General features: G+C 51.0%; 1 protein-coding gene across 2 annotated transcripts in view; it reads right to left on the bottom strand.

Annotated features, from left to right (window-relative positions):
* The window catches only part of LOC138516875 (uncharacterized), a 90,139-nt gene extending 87,045 nt beyond the window's left edge, over positions 1-3,094 (bottom strand). The window contains exon 1 of one of the 2 annotated variants that reach the window (XM_069632323.1): positions 3,009-3,094. In XM_069632323.1, the coding sequence (XP_069488424.1) occupies positions 3,009-3,027 (19 nt within the window). In that variant the 5' untranslated portion in view covers positions 3,028-3,094. Of the gene's footprint in view, positions 1-2,775; positions 2,799-3,008 lie in introns of those variants that run through there. The other variant, XM_069632324.1, reaches the window with a different exon arrangement.
* Positions 3,095-18,547: the final 15,453 nt, after the last annotated feature.

Genomic DNA, 18,547 nt, shown 5'->3' with positions numbered 1-18,547 from the left:
ACTGCCCCACACCACAGTCCCCCAAATGCACTGCCCCCACACTTATTGCAGAGTTTGAAATTGAGGGGTGTGGGGAACTATTTAGCTACGGCTTATAGCCTAGAGAGCCTGGCTAGCTTTAAACCAGCAGTTACTAGGAGCTACTGTTAGCTCCCCAGGTCAACTGATGCCGAACAAACACAAATATGTGAATTTAACTCTGTGCATTTGGCAATCTATAAATAAACATTAGAGTGGGGGGCGCTTAAATGATAGATGTATTTTTACGCACTTACTCTGCCTGTGCACACTATTATCGTCTCAAAAATTCAAGGGCTCGTGCGACTGTTGTTTTTTCCCCATGTTCCCACCCTCCTTGGGTGCTTTGAAACACTTGCCTGTGTATAAGCGCTATATAAATAAACAATAACATACCATACCATCTATATGACATTTTGAGCATAAGGGGTCATATATAATGGATATAATGATATGTTGGCAGTGTATGTGGAAGTTAGATTTGTGTAACCCTATATACTAGCTACCCATTCCCCAGTGGTATCCAGCTCCTGGTGACCGGTTACCACTGGATACCCAGGAGCTGCTTGTAGATCCTGCTTATCCAATCCTAATTTCGAGCCTTGTATTGGCTGCACATACATACACACACACACACTGACCACAAACACCACCCACCCACGCGCGCACACACACACACACATCACAATGTTATGAATTCCTGGGCATTTCAGGGAAATCCATACCAATGGGTTGTATACCTGGACATTTGAAGTGAATCCCTTGCGATAATGCAAGCACTTGGATATATGTGGCCAACGGCTGCCAAAAGGTACAGTGGCTGAGCATAGGATGCTAATGCCTGACAAATGCTTTGCAGTGCCCATGCAAAAGCCAAAAGTGTTGCCTTTGTCAATGCATGCTTATGGGTTTGTGTGAAATGTATAGTTTCTAGCCAGTGGTGTCGCTAGGGAGGTGCCTGCGGAGGCCTGTGCCCCCCCCCTTGTGCCCCACTTACCTAAGGGGAGCAGTGACCTTGTTCTCTGTTCATGGTGTTATTTGCGACACTCACTAAGGCAAATGTCTGCATATCACACAGCAAATACTCTCCTTTTGTCTCAAAGCTAGCAGTGATCTTGTTATGCGTTCTGGCATGGGTATGAACATGAGCACGAGCCACTTCTTTGGTGTTCCTGCCGGGCTTCTGCACAGCGACCCCCATAGTGTGCAGAGCAGCTTGCAGCCCCTCCCATCCGAGTGTAGCCAGGAAACTGCTAATGATGATGGTTTCGTGGCTGCATTCTGATGGGAGGGGAGGTGCAGTGGGGTGTCGGTAGTTAACGTGCACTAAAGCCTCTCTGCAGGAGTGCGTGTGATGTCACACATTACCTTTCATAGGCGAACCCCCCAACTTTGTCTGTGGCCCCGTTACTTTTGTCTTTAGCCCCCTCTATGCCCTCCTAAATTTGATTCCTGGGGACACTGTTTCTAGCTCACAATAGACAAATCTGAAATGAGACTTTAGCTCCGTATTATACAACATTGGGCCGTGCCATCAATTGTGGACTTGAAGAGAGCCGACAGGTTCTAATGCTAGATTCAATTATTCTAGGAAGTACATTTCTCAGGATTAATTACGGGGTTTGTGGGGAGTAAGGGCAGGCCAGTAGGGAACAAGGTTCCACAACTTCTTTCGTACACCTCGACCACGGTTGAGCGGGTGAAAAAAGCTCAAGCTTGGAGGTGATCCTATAACGGGATTCCAACCTATAGCTTTATGGCAGGTATAGGGTTTCATAGGTTGTGTGCCCCTTGACCTGGTGCCCTCACCCTCACTGTCATATAAATCCGGGGAGGTAGAGAATTTCGGGCATACATGATCTGATATGATATGGCATTTATAACGCGCCTATACACAAGTGTTCAAGGCGCGACGAGGCAAAAGAGGGGGAAACAGAGGGAAGACAGAGACAAGGATCCTACTAGGCCAGGTACAATGAGATCACGCAAGTGCAGGGGAGGGGGAAAGGGAAAATAGTGCGGGGGGAGGGGAGGGTGCAGTACAGTAGATGGGATAAAAGAATAAATAACAATAAGTAGAAGCGCGGCCAGCAGGTGGCAAGTGCAAGGGTAAGTGCAGACATCCTATGCTGTGTGGGGGTGAGGTGGGGGGGGGGGGCTTTAATGATAGGCTGTGAATCAACCTGACCTCACAACCTCTGCTACTGTGATAGGTTCCCTGACGAAACGAATTACTTTGCTTTCTGGAAGCTGCACTCTTCCAATGAAGATGTGGTTTGGGTGGAAGCCACAATTATACTCCTTTTGCTTAACATATCTCTATAGGAGTTTTTTTTAATATTAGTAATTCGTTTATTGTGATTTGTGTACTTTTCAGATGATCTCTTTTAAACTGCCAATTACACATAATCAAATATGTGGTAAAGTTCCAAAATTGCACACTGCTCTCGAATCGCCGCTTCACTGCTTACCTAAAGTGTGTGATCCTGGGCAAAATGGTATATCCTTCTTTGCAATGGCTGCAGACGAGGATGCACTTTTGTGCCCAGTGGCTGGGCAATGGCAAGGTTTTGAACACTTTGAACAGCAGAACTCTCCGTGTTTTTTCATGTTCGCATGTGCGCAGGGCTGCTGTTGTCAGACCTATAACCTCACTTGTCTAGTTCAGATGTCACATGTTCACACTCAGCATCAGACATGTGAAAAGACTGGCAAGTGCTGCTGGGGGAGAGGAGGCCAGGGCAGATGCCACTGTACCTGCTTTAGGCTTAGCCATGGTGTCCAGTTATGATTTGTTTGCTCCTTTTGTGAATATTTTGCTCTATCACAATTAAATGAAAAGTAGTTTTTCAGACATATCCTTTGGTATTTCTTACTTGTGACTTTATATATGAGCACAGAACATTTTCTGTTGAATTAGAATAAATGAGGACAGTGATTTAGACCGATTACAGTGTGGACATCCCCTCTTCTTTTGTTTAATACTGTACCTGCTTTAGGCTTAGCCATGGTGTCCAGTCACTTTTTTAGTCTCTTCGCTGTGGGATGTACAGGCAGGAGGACGCAGCTGGAGTCTGTGAGGGATGAGCAGTGGGAGAGAATCTGTATTTATCCTGTGTGCACCCCGCATCCAGGCCATCAGAGCCACGCCCTCCTGATCAGCCTTGTGGCAGTCACCTGGGGACGCTGGCTGCATGCCTCTGAGTGCCCACATGATGCAAGCTCTGATGCCAACACACCACCTTCTGACTTCTGGAAACACCCTGAATGGTCACGGAATCAGACCTCGAATCGCACAGAAGCCATTTCACGGAACCAGGGCCAGCCTGACGGCAAAGCAACGCAAGACATTTGCCAACTTTCCCCCAGGCACCGGGTACATGGGGGCGTTAGAATGGCAACAGAAGCAGCACATGCGCCCAAATGCGATGGCATGGGCAGGCAAGATGGCACTGTAATTCTTGCAGGGCCCTGGAAATGCTAACATGACAGGTGAAGCCAGCTGCCATTCCAGCTGTTACAGGGGTCCTCACTGACAGGAAAAGCACGTATCTTATCCCAGCGCGTCACCAACAAGGAAGGGAAGGGTGCCCCGCTATCAGATGCCAGGCTTGACCTTGAGACCTTTCGTAACATCATGCAATCAAGTCACTTGAAATCTTGGCAAATTACGAGTTAGTTCCCTGTCACAGCGTTTCACAGATATCAAAAGCAGTCTGACTTTTAAAAATGTATTCCACCCATTTTGAAAGAAAAAAAAAGAGTGTATCTATTCTTTTCTCCAGAAGATTCTCTGACAACTAAAACTAACGTGTGCATATCGTGTCTCTAGAATCCGCTGCTCGCGCGTCGGAATACACCAAGGAGGGAAAATAGCTCCAGACATTTTAGAAGAAAACATGGGTCATGCCTTTATAATGAAAGTCCTAAAAAGAGTTTCACATCCTACCCTATAGGTTATTTATAACCGCGCGGACCCGGTGATCGAACCTGTGAGCACGTTGCCCCTGAGCGGTCCTCCGGAGACAAACGATATGATAGGTTCATTCTGTGCGGGCAGTGATAAGCACAAAGAAAAAACACAGACATCGCACGAGTGGGATCACTATAACCTCCACTGTTAAATGGTATCAGACATGATTTTCATAAGCCATTTTGTTACATAGGACAGCCGCTTGTAACCAGACGGCATAATCACACAGCATGTATGTCATATAGTTTACACTTGCAAACTGCACCCAAGACGTATTTGTCATAATACAATACATTTCTCAGGGGTTTCCATGTTAAAATCATTCCTTACAGCTTTTACTAAAAAACAGCCACTGCGCACCACACCACAAGGGGTTAAAGGAATGCAACAAAACTAGTGGCTATTTATAACCCTGAGGAGGTCATTTGATCTCAAAGTCTCATTTCCCGAAATTCCAGCTATGCCTCTTATCACACATTTACTTAAGTATGTAACATAATAATAATGTATTTCCTATATAGCGCTGCACATCCATAAGTCTCAGAGCTCTGAAATAACAGAAGACCTCATTATCCCACAGAGTGGAACTCAATTCATCGACCCCGGAAGGAAGGAAGGAAGGAAGGAAGGCTGAGTTGACCCTGCCGGGATTCGAACCTGCCACAAAAGGCTGGGCGCAGATATTTAAGACTGATTGCAGTAGAGACCACACATTAACCTCAAGCTCAGGGGCGTTGCTAGGTGGGGGCTAAGGGGGCTATAGCCCCTGATCTTTTGGTTGTAGCCCCGGATAGAATCTCAGGAGCTTCAGCCAAAAGACAAGCTAGCCCCCAGTGCCAACAGTTCCGACATCAGCGTAGCCCTCGGTCTTTTCCAGACCTAGCAACTCCCCTGCTCAAGCTGTTACATCACAAATTTAAACACGTCAACGTTTCAGCCACAAAACTCCACTTTACACAATGGCTTGGAAACCGTTTGAGTAGTAAGTGAACAGTGTGAGGTACCTTCATTATCCCTGCGTGATCTGTATGTTTTTAAAATATAAAATATTTGTAGAAAGTACACAACCACTTTTTGATCCAGTTGCAGATTTTCTTATTGTGTTGCGCTGGTGGTTTTCCTTTGCCTGTGTTCCCTCTTTAGCTTGGTGAGTTAAAGAGCCAAGTTTTTAACAATTTCATACATTTTAGGTGATCTTCTGTTGTTCGTATCTCCTTTGGGAGCGAGTTCCGAAGTCTCACCGCTATGCAGCCAAATGTTGATCTCCCAAACGTGTGATTTGTGTTTACTTTTATTTCGAGTCGAATGTCGTTTCTGGACGTGAGTGTATGTGTTGGTTTGTAAATGGCGATTTTTCCCTGTCTGAATTTCGCTCCTTGGCCATGGATTTCTCTCTGTGTTATGCAGGGCGTTTTGAAAAAGGTTTGTTTTTTGACTGGTACCCAATGTAGTGTTCTCAGTGCCGGTGTGATGTGTTCTCTCGTGAGTCTGAGGAGTAGTCCTGCTGCAGAGTTCTGTATTCGTTGTAGTTTTCTCATGAGGTACTATGGCATTCCAAGATAGATGTTCTTGGCGTAGTATATTCTTGACATGACGAGAGAGATGACGGTGAGTATTCTGTGCGGGAAGGTGATGTAGGGGAGTATCCTCTTGAGTGGCAGCAAGTGGAAGAAGCATTTCTTAACTACTGCTTTGATTTGCGGTTCGAGTGTCAGTTCGTTGTCCGTTAGTATTCCAAGATTTCTGACCACTTCGATGGTACAGGCCATGGAATGTGGTGCTTGATTGATTGATTGATTGATATGTTATTTATAATGCGCCTACACACAATTGATTCTAGGCGCATCCAGGCAAGGGAGGGGACAAGGGAGAACAAGACAAGTAAACAATCTTACTAGGCCTAGTATCATTTAGATCGTGCAAGTACGCAGAGATGAAGTGCAGGGGAAGAGAAGGGGGAGAAGTGCACCCAGAGCAGCAGGGCCTTGAGTTAAGTGCAAGGTGGGCTGGGCCTCCCAAGGGAATCACACCCAGGTTGTGCAAGGTATGTCGGGTGGCAGTGCAGGAAGGCCAGCAGGCAAGTGCTGTGGGACTGGACAGGTTGGGGCCTGGTGTCCTGTATGACTCAGAGGAACACCAAGCAGCCAGTCAGCATAACGGTGCAGGAGGAAGGGAAAGTTATGATATGATACGTTATTTCTCCAGAATGGGGTCTGGCATGGATTCACATGCTCATGAATATTCCCCGTCGTCAGGCTGGGAATACTCGGTACAGAAAAAATCAGTATCAGTTTCGTTTCTGATCTGTCTTTCTTGGTAGTAGCCAATCACTGATCTCTGGGTCATACTGCCCACAGCCAATGACTACCCTCTCCCTAAGCCCCGCCTCTGGCAGCCATCCTCAGATTTTTACCGCATGTTCAAGTGTTGGGAGTCCTCGTGCTATAGCTCTCGAGCTTTTGCTGCATTTTCGCGTCTTTTCAAAGAGAATTTCTCATTTTTCGGTTAAATTGAGCCTCAAGCTCCACCATTTCTACATCCGATCAACGGGGATCCGTTTCGGAAGTTTCTACGCTCATCAAGGGTGAAGATTTCGTCGAGCGATGCTTTTGGAGGATTCCAGAAGTTTCTGAGGCCTACCCCGGACATGGCCCAGGAGAAAGGAAGCTCGACGCCCGGGAAGCTGTTCAGGGCCTGCCCTGGATGCCAGCTGCAAAACGTGTTCAAGGAAGACGAGCATTCCTAATGCCTCTACTGTCTTCACGAGGACAAAACGCACGTGGAGAAGGACTGTGCGTTTTGCGGGAACATGTCTGTGCGGACCATGAAGGATCGCCATCTTCGTCTTGCCAACTGGCTGGAGGGAAAAAGCCTGTCAGGTGAGAAGAAAAAGAAGAAATCCGAGCGGTCTTCTAAGTCCTATGAGGGCGCCCCGGCGACGGGGGCCCAACAGAAGGCTAAGCACCTCGAGTCCGCGGTCACCGGGAGCCCGGAACAGTCGGGCTCCTTGGCTGCCAGGCAGGGCTCATCCTCCCCGTCGCCATGGACCAAGAGCCAACGCTCTGGTTCGTGTAAGAGGAAATCCGAGAACCCGGCCAAGCTTCTGGAGAGGCCCCGGTCGATCTCGAAGATTTCGGCAGAGGGGGAGCGAGGCGACAAGCCCTCCCCCAAGGTGAAGGCCTCAGGCATGCAGTTAGTGACGAAGGCCTTGATTCACCGAGCCAAGGCCTCTATCGAGAAAGTCGCGGCAACCCTGGCGCAGCCTGTGGGGGTTACACCAGTGGTAGCGACCTCGGGGCCCAGAGTCTCCCTGCCACCTCGGAGGGAGGCATCTTTCAAGCCCATCGAAAGAACCCCCAAGATGTCCCCGGCGGAGAAAGAAGGGGGGGCCAGTGGCCGTCGTTGATACAGACACAGCCTCTGAGGAGGAGCTGGTCGAAGTCCTTGAGAGCCACGATGCGGCCATGGAGGAGGACCAGCCCGTTGAGAGGCATGCCGACGACGGGGACGACGAAAGCGACGGCGGCGCCGACGAAACCCCAGACCAACCGTCGCGCCCGTCACAGCCAGTGCCGCAGGACAACTCGGCGGCCATTTTGATGGCAATACAATCCTTATGTACTGAAATAAGGACGAGATTGCCTCTACCCCTGACGGAGGAGCCAGGGGCAGGCCCGTCGGGAAGTCCACCATCTAAGAGGAGAAGGACACATCCTCCTACCCCTTTCCAGCCCTCGAGGCCTGTTCAGCCCTCATCCCCGTCCACGGTCTGCGGGGATGACACGGGCACGGACACGGCCACGATGGGCACAGACGACGACTGCGGCGACGACGGGGTGACCTCCCATCGTCCCCCCTCCCCCAGGCTTCCCCGCCCGATGAGATTGGATCCTTCCATATGATGATCTCCAGGGCATCCAAGCTTTTTCAGCTCTGCCCCGAAGAGAAGAAGAAGGAAGGGTTCCTATATCAACGTCACGAGGCCAAGAGGAAGACGGTCCTCGCGGTGCCTCTACTGGATGACATCTGGGACGAGGGACTTTTCCTCCTCAAGAACCCGTCCACGACGCCGGCAAAAAGGGACCGATACGAAAAGAACTACCGGGTCCCCGACACGGCCCCTCTATGCCTTAGAGCACAGCTGACGCCGGATTCAGTCGTCTTGGCGGCGGCCAGGAAGAAGGCGGGGGGGAATCGGCCTCGACATCGACTTCCCCACCGGACAGCGAGGGAAAGAAGCTCGACGCGATGGGACGATGAGTCATCACGTCGGCGGCGACGACGATTAAGGCGGCCAACGCCTTGGCTATTGTTGCCCGATACGACAGGGAGCTATGGTATAAAATCGCTCCCTTGCTGGACTTCCTGCCGGACGACAAGAGGGCAGAAGCCCTGGAAATCTTGCAAGAAGGCGAGGTGGCTTTGGACCATGCCATAACGGTGGCGGAGGACATCGCTGACACCGGTTTCCGCCAGTTGGGCAACAGTGTTTGCCTCAGACGGCGCGGGTGGCTTAAGGCGACGGATTTCCGCCAGGACATACAAGCCAAAGTGTTGGACATGCCCTTCGATGGGACCAACCTGTTTGGGAAAACAGTCAATGAGTCCCTGCAAGCCATCAAAACGGATACGGAGACAGCCCGGGCCCTGGGAGTTCACCAGCAATGACGGCCGTCCTTACGGAACACCGGAGGCATGCAAGGGGCCTCCAAAGGTTCCGGCAGCGGCTCCTCTACCTACCGTCAAGCGGCCCGTTCTTCGTCGCAGGAAGCCAATAAAGGACGGGCAAGTCGGGTGTTTCCCGCCGTTGTCGCCAGGGAGGTCAAGGCGGCAAGGCGGCTTCAAAACAGGACTGAATCGACCATGGCGTCAGGCCCCCACCGAAGCACCCCGGTAGGAGGCCTGCTGGCGAAGTTCGTTAGCATGTGGGAGTCCATCTCCACCGACCGTTGGGTGCTGGAAACCCTGGCCCAGGGGCACGCCCTCGAATTTCTAAAGAAGTGCCCTTGTGTGCCACCCGTGGCCAGGAAGGAAAACCACGTACCCCAGCTGCTGCTGGAGGTAAGGGCGATGCTCAAGAAAGGTGCCATCAAGCTCGTCCCAAAGAGGCTTCGGGGCTCCGGAGTCTACTCAAGATACTTCCTCCTAAAGAAGAAGACAGGAGGTTGGCGTCCCATCCTGGACCTGCGGCGACTGAACAAGTACATCAAGGCTCAGAAGTTTCCGGATGGTCACCCTCCAGGACGTGCTGGGACAGCTGGAGGACGACGATTTCCTGTCGTCGTTGGACTTGGAGGATGCCTACTTCCACATCCCCATTCTAAAAGGACACCGAAAGTTCCTCAGGTTCGTGGTCCATGGACGACACTACCAGTTCAAGGCCCTCCCGTTCAGATTAAAGTCGGCACCTAGGGTGTTCACCAAGTGCCTAGCACCAGTGGCGGTGTGGCTGCGCCTGCAAGGGATCCACGTCTATCCCTACCTGGACGACTTGCTCATCCGAGCAAGAACAAGGGAGCTCGCCGTAGAACACACAGCGAGGACCGTCCAACCACTCACGGACCTGGGGTTCTCCATCAACTTTCCCAAATCCGACCTGGTCCCTTCGCAGGTCGCCTCTGTTTCTCGGAGCCGAGCTCGAGACAGTGGCACGGCTGGCCTCGCCGTCGGACGAAAGGACGAAGGCCATCCTGAGCAAGGTGCAACGTCTGCTGGCCACGGACGTAGCCAGGGTAAGATCCATCAAATCCCTTCTCGGGATGATGTCCTCCTGCATCTATCTGGTACGCCTGTGCTGGCTTCGAATGCGTCCACTGCAAGAGTTCCTTGACGCACGCTGGATCCAAGCGACGGGCAGCTTCGAGGACAGGATACCGCTCAACGAGACCTTCCGACAAGCGATCCGGTGGTGGGACACCCGCACTCATCTGAAGGCGGACGCAGACTTTCAGACCCCAGCTCACCAGGTAACGGTGACGACGGATGCCTCCCTAGAAGGGTGGGGAGCGCATACCAGAGATCTTCACGCGAGAGGCCTTTGGCCCCCGGAGGAAAAACCGCACCATGTCAACATTCTGGAGCTCCGCGCAGTGTTCTGAGCCCTCAGGTCTTTTCTTCCGTCCCTCAAGGGCAAGGTGGTGAGGATCTTCACCAACAACACCACCACAATGTTCTACATCAGGAAGCAGGGCGGAACCAGATCCCCAGCCCTGTCCAAGGAAGCCCAGGATCTGTGGCACTGGACCATCGGCCAGAGGATGTTTCTGGTACTCTTTCATCTGGCAGGGATAAAGAACACCATCGCCGACTCACTCAGCAGGGAGCTGCGCTCGTGCCACGAGTGGGAACTATTCCAGGATCAAGTGGATCGACTCTTCCGGCTGTGGGGCAGACCTTAGGTCGATCTCTTCGCGACGGAGACAAACTCCAAGTGCCAGAGGTTCGCCAGCAGGTTCCCCCAACCGAGGAGCATGGGCGATGCTTTCTCGTTCCCTTGGGACAACCTGTTCCTCTATGCATTCCCGCCGTTGCCACTGCTACTCCGGCTCGTCAACCAGCTCAAGAGGTCCCGGTGCAGGGTGATCCTCGACGCACCGGCGTGGCCGAGACAGATCTGGTTCCCAGACCTTCTGGACTTATCGGCGTCCCTGCCAGTCAAACTGCCCGCGGACGCGGATCTCCTCTCCAGAGAAGGAGGCGCCATTCTTCATCATGACCCGAAGTCGCTGAACTTGCAGGCCTGGCTCCTGCAGCACTAGAGTTTGGAGGATACGATATCCCGGCTGACTGCAGAGAGGTTCTTGCAAAGGCCAGGGCATCCTCAACTCTCAAGTGTTACGGACACAAGTGGAAGAGGTTCTCTGTCTGGTGCCGTGCACAGAAGATTAACCCTCTGCGGATTACGACCCCTCAAGTACTGCCTTACCTACTGCCGTTGGCCAAGGCTGGACTAGCTCATGCCTCCATCAAAATACTTCTGGCTGCTATCTCCAGATACACCAGGACAACTGGACGGGCGTCCTTGTGGTCTCATCGCCTGGTAAAGGAATTTATGAAGGGACTATTCCGATCGTTCCCGCCGGTGAAGGCTCCTGCCCCGGCGTGGGAGCTCAACGTGGTGCTGACTAGACTCATGGGGGCCCCATTCGAGCCTATGCATACTGCGCTGTTGAAGTTCCTGTCTTGGAAATCAGCTTTTCTTGTGGCCATTACCTCCGCACGATGTGTGGGAGAGATTCAGCCCCTATCCTGCAAGCCTCCATACTTGACTTTTAACGATACGAGGGTGGTGCTCAGGACGCATCCGTCCTTCATGCCCAAGGTGCTGTCGGACTTCCATCTCAACGAGCCCTTGGTGTTACCAGTATTTTTCCCATCGCCTTCGTCGCTGGCCGAGAGGACTTTGCACTCGCTGGATGTAGCTAGGGCGCTGAAGTTCTACGTGGACCGCACGAAGAGTTTTCAGAAGATGTCACAGCTTTTTGTGAACTTTGGACCTGTGAATCAAGGGAACGCTCTCTCGAAGGATTCCATTTTCATATGGCTCTCCGGCTGTATCATGCACTATCACCGGTTGGCAAACCGACTGCTGCCTGGCCGTCCGAGAGCCCATTCGACCAGAGCGATCGCTGCTTCCACAGCGTTCTTGTCTGGTGTGCCCCTGCTGGACATCTGCAGGGCTGCTACATGGAGGTCGACGCACACCTTCACGAGATTCTACTGCGTCGACCGGGATTCCAGGGAGGAGTCCAGGGTCGGCCAAGCAGTGCTGCGCAACCTGTTCGCCTGAAGGTGGGCCTGGTGAGGAGGTAAGAGTTGCTTAATGTTGAGTTTATGTAATACTTAATGTTGAGCCTTTTGCCACCTCCCGTGGTTGTGCATGTATGTACTGCTATGTATTCTTTTATTCATGAGCATGTGAATCCATGCCATTCCCCATGCTGGAGAAGGAACAAGTTACTTACCTGTAACTGTTGTTCTCCAGCATGGGTCTGGCATGGATTCACATGCGAATCCTCCCTCCTACCCCTCTGCGGCTCGTCACTTGGTCATACTGCCACTTTACGTGCTACCAAATCTGAGGATGGCTGCCAGAGGTGGGGCTTACGGAGAGGACAGTCATTGGCTGTGGGCAGTATGACCCAGAGATAAGTGATTGGTTGCTACCAAGAAAGACAGATCAGAAACAAAAATGATACTGATTTTTTCTGTAGCGAGGATTCCCAGCCTGGCGACGGGGAATATTCATGAGCATGTGAATCCATGCCAGACCCATGCTGGAGAACAACAGTTACAGGTAAGTAACTTGTTCCTTATAACGCGCCTGTACACAAGTGTTTCTAGGCGCGACAAGACAAGGGAGGGGGAGTGCCGGGGAGAGGGAAGGGGACCGGGCAGTAATACCCTAAGTAGTGCAGCCAATGCAGTGCAGCTCTGTAAGTGCACAGAGGCAAAGGACTGCAGAGGTTATAGTTACAGCCTCTAAGTGTGAGGTAGGCCCGGAGGCAGTGTAGGAGTGACTGATCAAGAGAGAGCCTGGTACCCAGTGAGACTCTGAGATTAGCCAAGCAGCCAGTCTGTGCAGCAGTCGGTCAGGTAGATCGGCAGGGGAGGGAGAGAGAGAAAGCAGAGGAGAAGAGGAAGGTGGTTCCGGGAACTTCAGGTGATCTGGCTCAAGTTTGAGAGGGGCAGGAAGGCCATTCCAGAGGGAGGCACCTGCAGAGGAGAGAGATATACCACCCACTCTGTCTGGAGAAGCGTCTGACCCTTAGAGAGTTGGAGCTAGCTGAGTGAAGAGCTTGAGAAGGAAGGTATTTAGGAAGAGAGTGTTGTATGTAGTTCGGGCCCTGGCCCCAGCAAGCCTTGTGGACAATGCATAGGGTTTTGAAATTGATCATTGCAGCCACCAGGAGCCAGTGCTGTGCCAGTGCAGAGAGATTTCAGGGCTGTAGAGATACGGTCCAAGGGCTTGAGGCCAAAGATAAGTCTTGCTGTCCTGTTCTGGATTAGTTGCAAAGGGTCAGAGAGTAGAGGGAGGCAGATTGAGAAAGAGGCGGTTGCTGTTGCAGTAGTCCAGTCTAGATTGAACCAGAGCCCTGGAGATAGTGGGCTTCTGGGGGAAGGTGAGAAAGGGAAGAGTACCTTTGAGGAGGTGAAGCTGGTAGTGGGACTTCTTGGTGACATCCGAGATGTGAGGAGAGAAGGAGAGAGTGGAGTCGTAGATGACACCAAGGTTTTTTGCCTCACAGGAAGGAAAAGGAAGATGCCCTAAGGAGTGTGGCCAGAGAGCGAGAGAGAAAGTGGGAGCGGGGGTCACTATGTGAAGGATCTCCGTTTTACTGGCATTAAGGCACAGATCATTGGAGGTGCACCAATCCTGAATCGGTGCACCTCCAATGATGCAGATCAGAGAGGGCTGTGTCAGGGTGTGAGTCAACAACAGAGGTAGGAGGAGCAGAGAAAGGAGCGGCAAAGGCATCCACTCACACACGTTTCATGGGCTGAATGACCACAAAATTAGGTGCAGTGCTGGGGTGGGCTTTTCCTGAGGGATAGAGAGTTTCAGGTGAGAGGAGAGTAGAAAGTGTTCAGTCCAAGAGAGAGGAGTGGTGAGTGCATTAGAGAGGGGAATTTCAGAAGAGATGAGAACATCCAAAGTATGTCCAGCAGAGTGTGTCGGACCAAAGGGCAGAATGGAGAGAGAGAGCGTGTCACAGAGGTTGCGGAAAAGCCCAGAGGTGGGATTTGAAGCATCCATGAGGATGTTGAGGGCAACCTGGCCAGGTGGCCTGTAGATAGTGGCCACAGTGAGAGAGAGGCTAGGAGACTTAGAGATCCTACTGACCAGGCATTCAAAGGAGGAGTAGGCCTGCGTAGGAATGACAGAAGCAGGGAGCCACTCAGGAAAGATCAGAGCTACTCCACCTCTGGGTCGGTTGGTTCTGGGCTCGGAGAGGATCTTGTAGCCATCAGGGAGGAGAGTGTCAAAACTCGTGACAGAGCTGGCCTTGAAAAAAGTGTCAGTGAAAGGAGGACATCTAGGTCAGGTTCTTCGAGGAGGTGGCAGATGTCAGAAGAGTGTTTGACAGCAGAGCGAGAGTTAAGAGTAGCGATGTGGAGCAGGTTGCCACATTTGAAAGTCTTCCGGGGTGGGGTACAGGCTATCGGTACACCCAGCGGAAGGGGAAGAGATGGAAGCAAGGGGTGGCAGAGGAGCCAGAGAGGTGCTAGGAGTAGCAGGAGAATGCAGGAAGTTGATAAGACGCAGGAGCTGCCTATCAAACAGGAGGAGATTGGGCTGAGGGCCCTCACCAAGACGGTGCCATTCAGGTAGACATTAATGATGACCTTGGAAGAGTGGAAAGAGGGCAAGAGGGCCTCCCACTGAGTGCCACCATTAATGGGAGAAGAAGAGATAGGAGAGAGATCCGAGACCATGTGAATGGTCCATAGGTCTGGTGAAGGAACGACAAAGAGGATGTCTGTGAGAGTCTCTCTAGCAAAAGCACTGATGTAGGTATCAGCAATAGGGAGGCCTGGGTTGGAGACCAGGATGTACCTCTTGTACTGCTTCCTTCCAGACTTAGTGAGAGGGATAGGATAGGAGATAGAGTAGCAGTTAGAGAAGATGGAAGAAACGGAAAGCACCATAGAGGGCGCGAGGAGAGAAGGTGGAGGAGGAGGGAGTGAGAAAAGAAAGGAGAGATGCATGGCATGAGCCGCTACGCAGGACGTGTATGGGTCATCACCAGGGGTCACAAAAGGGGGAGATAAGGGACACACAACAGTACGACAGTAACCACAACAGTACAACAGATCCACAGATGACGGGGAGCTAAAAGGGAGCCAAAGGTAACAGTTCACAGATCAGCAGTACACAGTAGAAGGGGACCTAGAAGTGGAAGAGAGGCCTAGTGGGGCACAGATTCACAGAGCAACAGTAATACAGTGGAGGGGGACCTAGAAGTGGGAGAGAAGCCCAAGGGGTGCAGATTCACAAATCAATAGTAAAAGTGGCAGGGAACCTAGAAGTGGGAGAGAGGCCTAGTGGGACACAGATTCACAGAGTGACAGTAATACAGTGGAAGGGGACCTAGAAGTGGGAGAGAAGTCCAAGGGCCACAGGTTCACAAATCAACAGTAAAAGTGGGAGGGGTACTAGATGTGGGAGAGAGGCCTAGTGGGGCACAGATTCACAGAGCAACAGTAACACAGAAGAAAGCTTAAGGGAAACACACGTAAAGGGCGGGTAGTTTAGTATGGAGCAGTAGTGGCTGTTCCCCCTTCCCACACCCTCCTTACGTTTCGGTGGCTGCTGGTCGATGACTGCGTTGCATAGTCACACTCTCTGCTGCAACCCGTCAACGACTGCGTTGCATAGACGCACTCTCCGCCGCAACCCTTCAATGCCAAACACCTGCAGCACTCAACACAGCGCCCTTGGCCTCTGCAAGATTTTCTCCAGAGTTAGCAGAGGAGAGGCAAAGAGAAGGAAGAGGAGAAAAGGAAGGCCTTGAGGAGCTTCCGGAACTTAAGGCGAGCCGGTTCAAGATGGAGAGAGGCAGGGAGGCTGTTCCAGAGGGAAGTACCTGAGAAGGAGAGAGATCTACCACCCAGTCTCTGATTGGAGAAGCGACTCACCCGCAGAGAATTGGAAGTAGATGAGCAGAGGGCTCTAATAGGAAGGTATTTTGGAAAAGAGCGTTGGAGATAGCAAGGGCACTGGCCCCAGAAAGCCTTATGGACCATACAGAGGGTCTTGAACGTGATCCTTGCAGTCACCTGGACCCAGTGGAGGGATTTCAGAGCTGGAGAGATGCAGTCCCTGGGCTTGAGGACAATGATAAGTCTTGCGGTCCGGTTCTGAATGAATTGTAGAGGGCGAAGGGTGGTGCTACTTAGATTGAGAAAGAGGCTGTTGCAGTAGTCCAGCCCAGAGAGAAAGAACAGGGCTCTGGAAACAGTAAGATTCTGGGGGAAGGTGAGAAAAGGAAGAATACCTCTAAGGAGATGCAGCTGGAAATGGGACTTTCTGGCAAGGTCAGTGATGTGTGCAGAGAAGGAGAGAGTGGAGTTTTTGCCTCACAAGAGGGTGAGGGCAGAGGGCCAAGGGAGGACGGCCAGGGTAAGAGGGGAAAAGCAGGAGCAGGGGTCCCAACGAGAAGGATCTATGTCTTACTGGTGTTAAGGCAGAGATCATTACATGCACACCATGCATGATTAGCGGAAGACAGTCAGGGAGGAGCGAGGAGGAGGCTGAGGGTAGCCTGAATGAGAGCTGCGTGTCAACCGCATAACAATGAAAGTTAGAGGAAAAGGTAGAGATCAGGACGGCCAAAGGGGCCAGATAGGCACTGAAAAAGCAGGGGTAGAGGATAGAGCCTTGGGGAACACCACATGTGGAGAGTGTGGTGGTAGGGAGGAAGGACCCAAGTTGAACCTGGGGAGGTCGGACCAAGAGAAAAGAGGACATTTACGCCAGAGCCTGATCCGTAATGCCCAAGGTATCTCAGAGACGAGTGATCAGGATGTTGTGGTTTACTGTGTCAAAAGCAGAGGATAGGTCAAGGAGAATGAGGACAGAGGGTGAGTTAGAGTCAAGATTAGAGAGCAGATCTTCACAGGTGTTCAGGAGAGCAGTTTCCGTGCCTCTGGCTGCTCTTAAGCCAGACTGATGGTCATGGAGACAACCAACAGCTTTGGTGTGGCGGGTTAGCTGGGAGATATGGAGAGGGTCGGCAGAAGCCTTTTTTAGAAGTAGGTGCACAAGGGAGTGCTTGAAAGAAGAGGCGAAAACTCCATTGGCGAAAGAGTGGTTGCAGAAATTGGCCAAGGCTGGAACGAGAGAACCAATGTTGTCCTTAATGGTCTTGCGAGGCAGGGGGGCTGCATGTTGGCGATTTCTGTTATCACTCCAGGGTTCACTCGGGATGTCGATAGTTTTTTAGTTATGATATGATGTAATAGTTTATTTATATAGCGCCTACACACAATGTGTTTCGAAGTTATGTAAAGGGTATAGAGGGATAGTCAGAAAATATTTATAGGAATTTAGTAATAGGAATTATAGGCCCTGATTCACAGAAGCATTTTATAATTGTTATTGTTATTGTGCTTGTACCGCGCCAAGACCCGTGGACATCCAGGTGCCGAGAGACAGATATAGTGACGTAAAGCTACCTGCAGGGGTTCGTATTAATTGAAAAGGTACGTTTTCAATTGTTTCTGAAAGGCAAAAAGGTCTTTTGTCTTATGCAGATGTGCAGGCAAGGCATACCATGCCTTAGCTCCTTGGGTATGAAAAGCCCTTCCAAGGCCCCGAGATCGTGTCACCCAGTGTTGTACCAGTAAGGAATCTTCTGCAGACCTTAGGGTTCTTTTAGGCTGGTAAATGCTAATAACGTCCTTTAAATAGACAGGTGCTTTGCCAAAGATGCATTTATGGCAGATAGTTAGCAGCTTAAACTGAATTCTGGTTTCCACAGGGAGCCAGGGCAATTTTTTCTAGCTGCAGTTGTAGGTTCTGAACGCTTCATCTGAAAGATGATGCAGATGGCTTTATTCTGTATTTTTTGTAGTTCTTGGATATCAGCTTTACCTGCACCACCTAAAAGTGCATTACAGTAATCCACTCGTGGCAGAATAATGACTCTCACAAGTTTAGTACGATTTTCGACCGGGACCAGTGGTGCAACCTGCCTAAGCACTTTGAGATGATAATTGGTGCTAATAGTGATGGCTGCAACATGGGCTTCACGGTCTAAGCTGTTTTCCATGAATGTGCCCATGGTTTTTACTTTCTGCACAACATTGATATGGCTGCCATCTATCCTGAAGCCAGTATATTCCTGGTCCAGCTTAATTTGTGCCTGACGAGGGCTAAAAGCATGAGCTCGGTCTTGTGGCATTCAGGCAGATCCAATTAGTAGGCCTCCACTGTTCTATTAGTTAGTACACCATATCTACTGTGTGTTGGTCCGCATCATGATCGCCGGTGATATCGAGAACCAGCTGAAAATCATCAGTGCAATTACAGAAAAAGGTCTGAAAAGATCTAATTTGTTGCAGAGGTGGAAAATGTAAATGTTAATTAACAGTGGGGAAAGACATGCCCCCTCGGGTACTCCACACGTTATAATTTGTGACTTAGAGGTGCTGTCCCCCTAATGCACCTGTGACCGGCGACCCTCCAAAAATGATCTCAACCAGTCTATGGCATTGACGTAGAGGCCCCCAACAGTCTGCATTGTTTCGAGTAGGATTTTGTGATCTAACAAGTCGAATGCTGCTGATAAGTCCAACAACATCAGCAGCCCCGACTTGCTATCTTCTAGTTTGGAAAGCATGAATGTCCGCAGGTCCAGAAGGGCACTCTCCGTGCCATGGTGACTTCTGAACCCCAACTGCTTGGCATGTAGAATGCCAACCATCTGTACATGGGTCTGTAGCTGGATGGTTGCTACCTTATCCATGAGTTTGAGAAAGAACAGGGTATTGGTGATTGGTCTTAAATTGGCTGCGTCGGTGGGATCTAGTCCTACTTTTTTCAGCAAAGGT

The sequence above is a fragment of the Ambystoma mexicanum genome, chromosome 6q (genome assembly GCF_040938575.1).
Source record: "Ambystoma mexicanum isolate Mex_15411 chromosome 6q, UKY_AmexF1_1, whole genome shotgun sequence".
NCBI lineage: Eukaryota > Metazoa > Chordata > Amphibia > Caudata > Ambystomatidae > Ambystoma > Ambystoma mexicanum.
The sequence above is the reverse complement of the archived record's forward strand: the minus strand, read 5'-3'. Positions and strand labels throughout refer to the sequence as shown.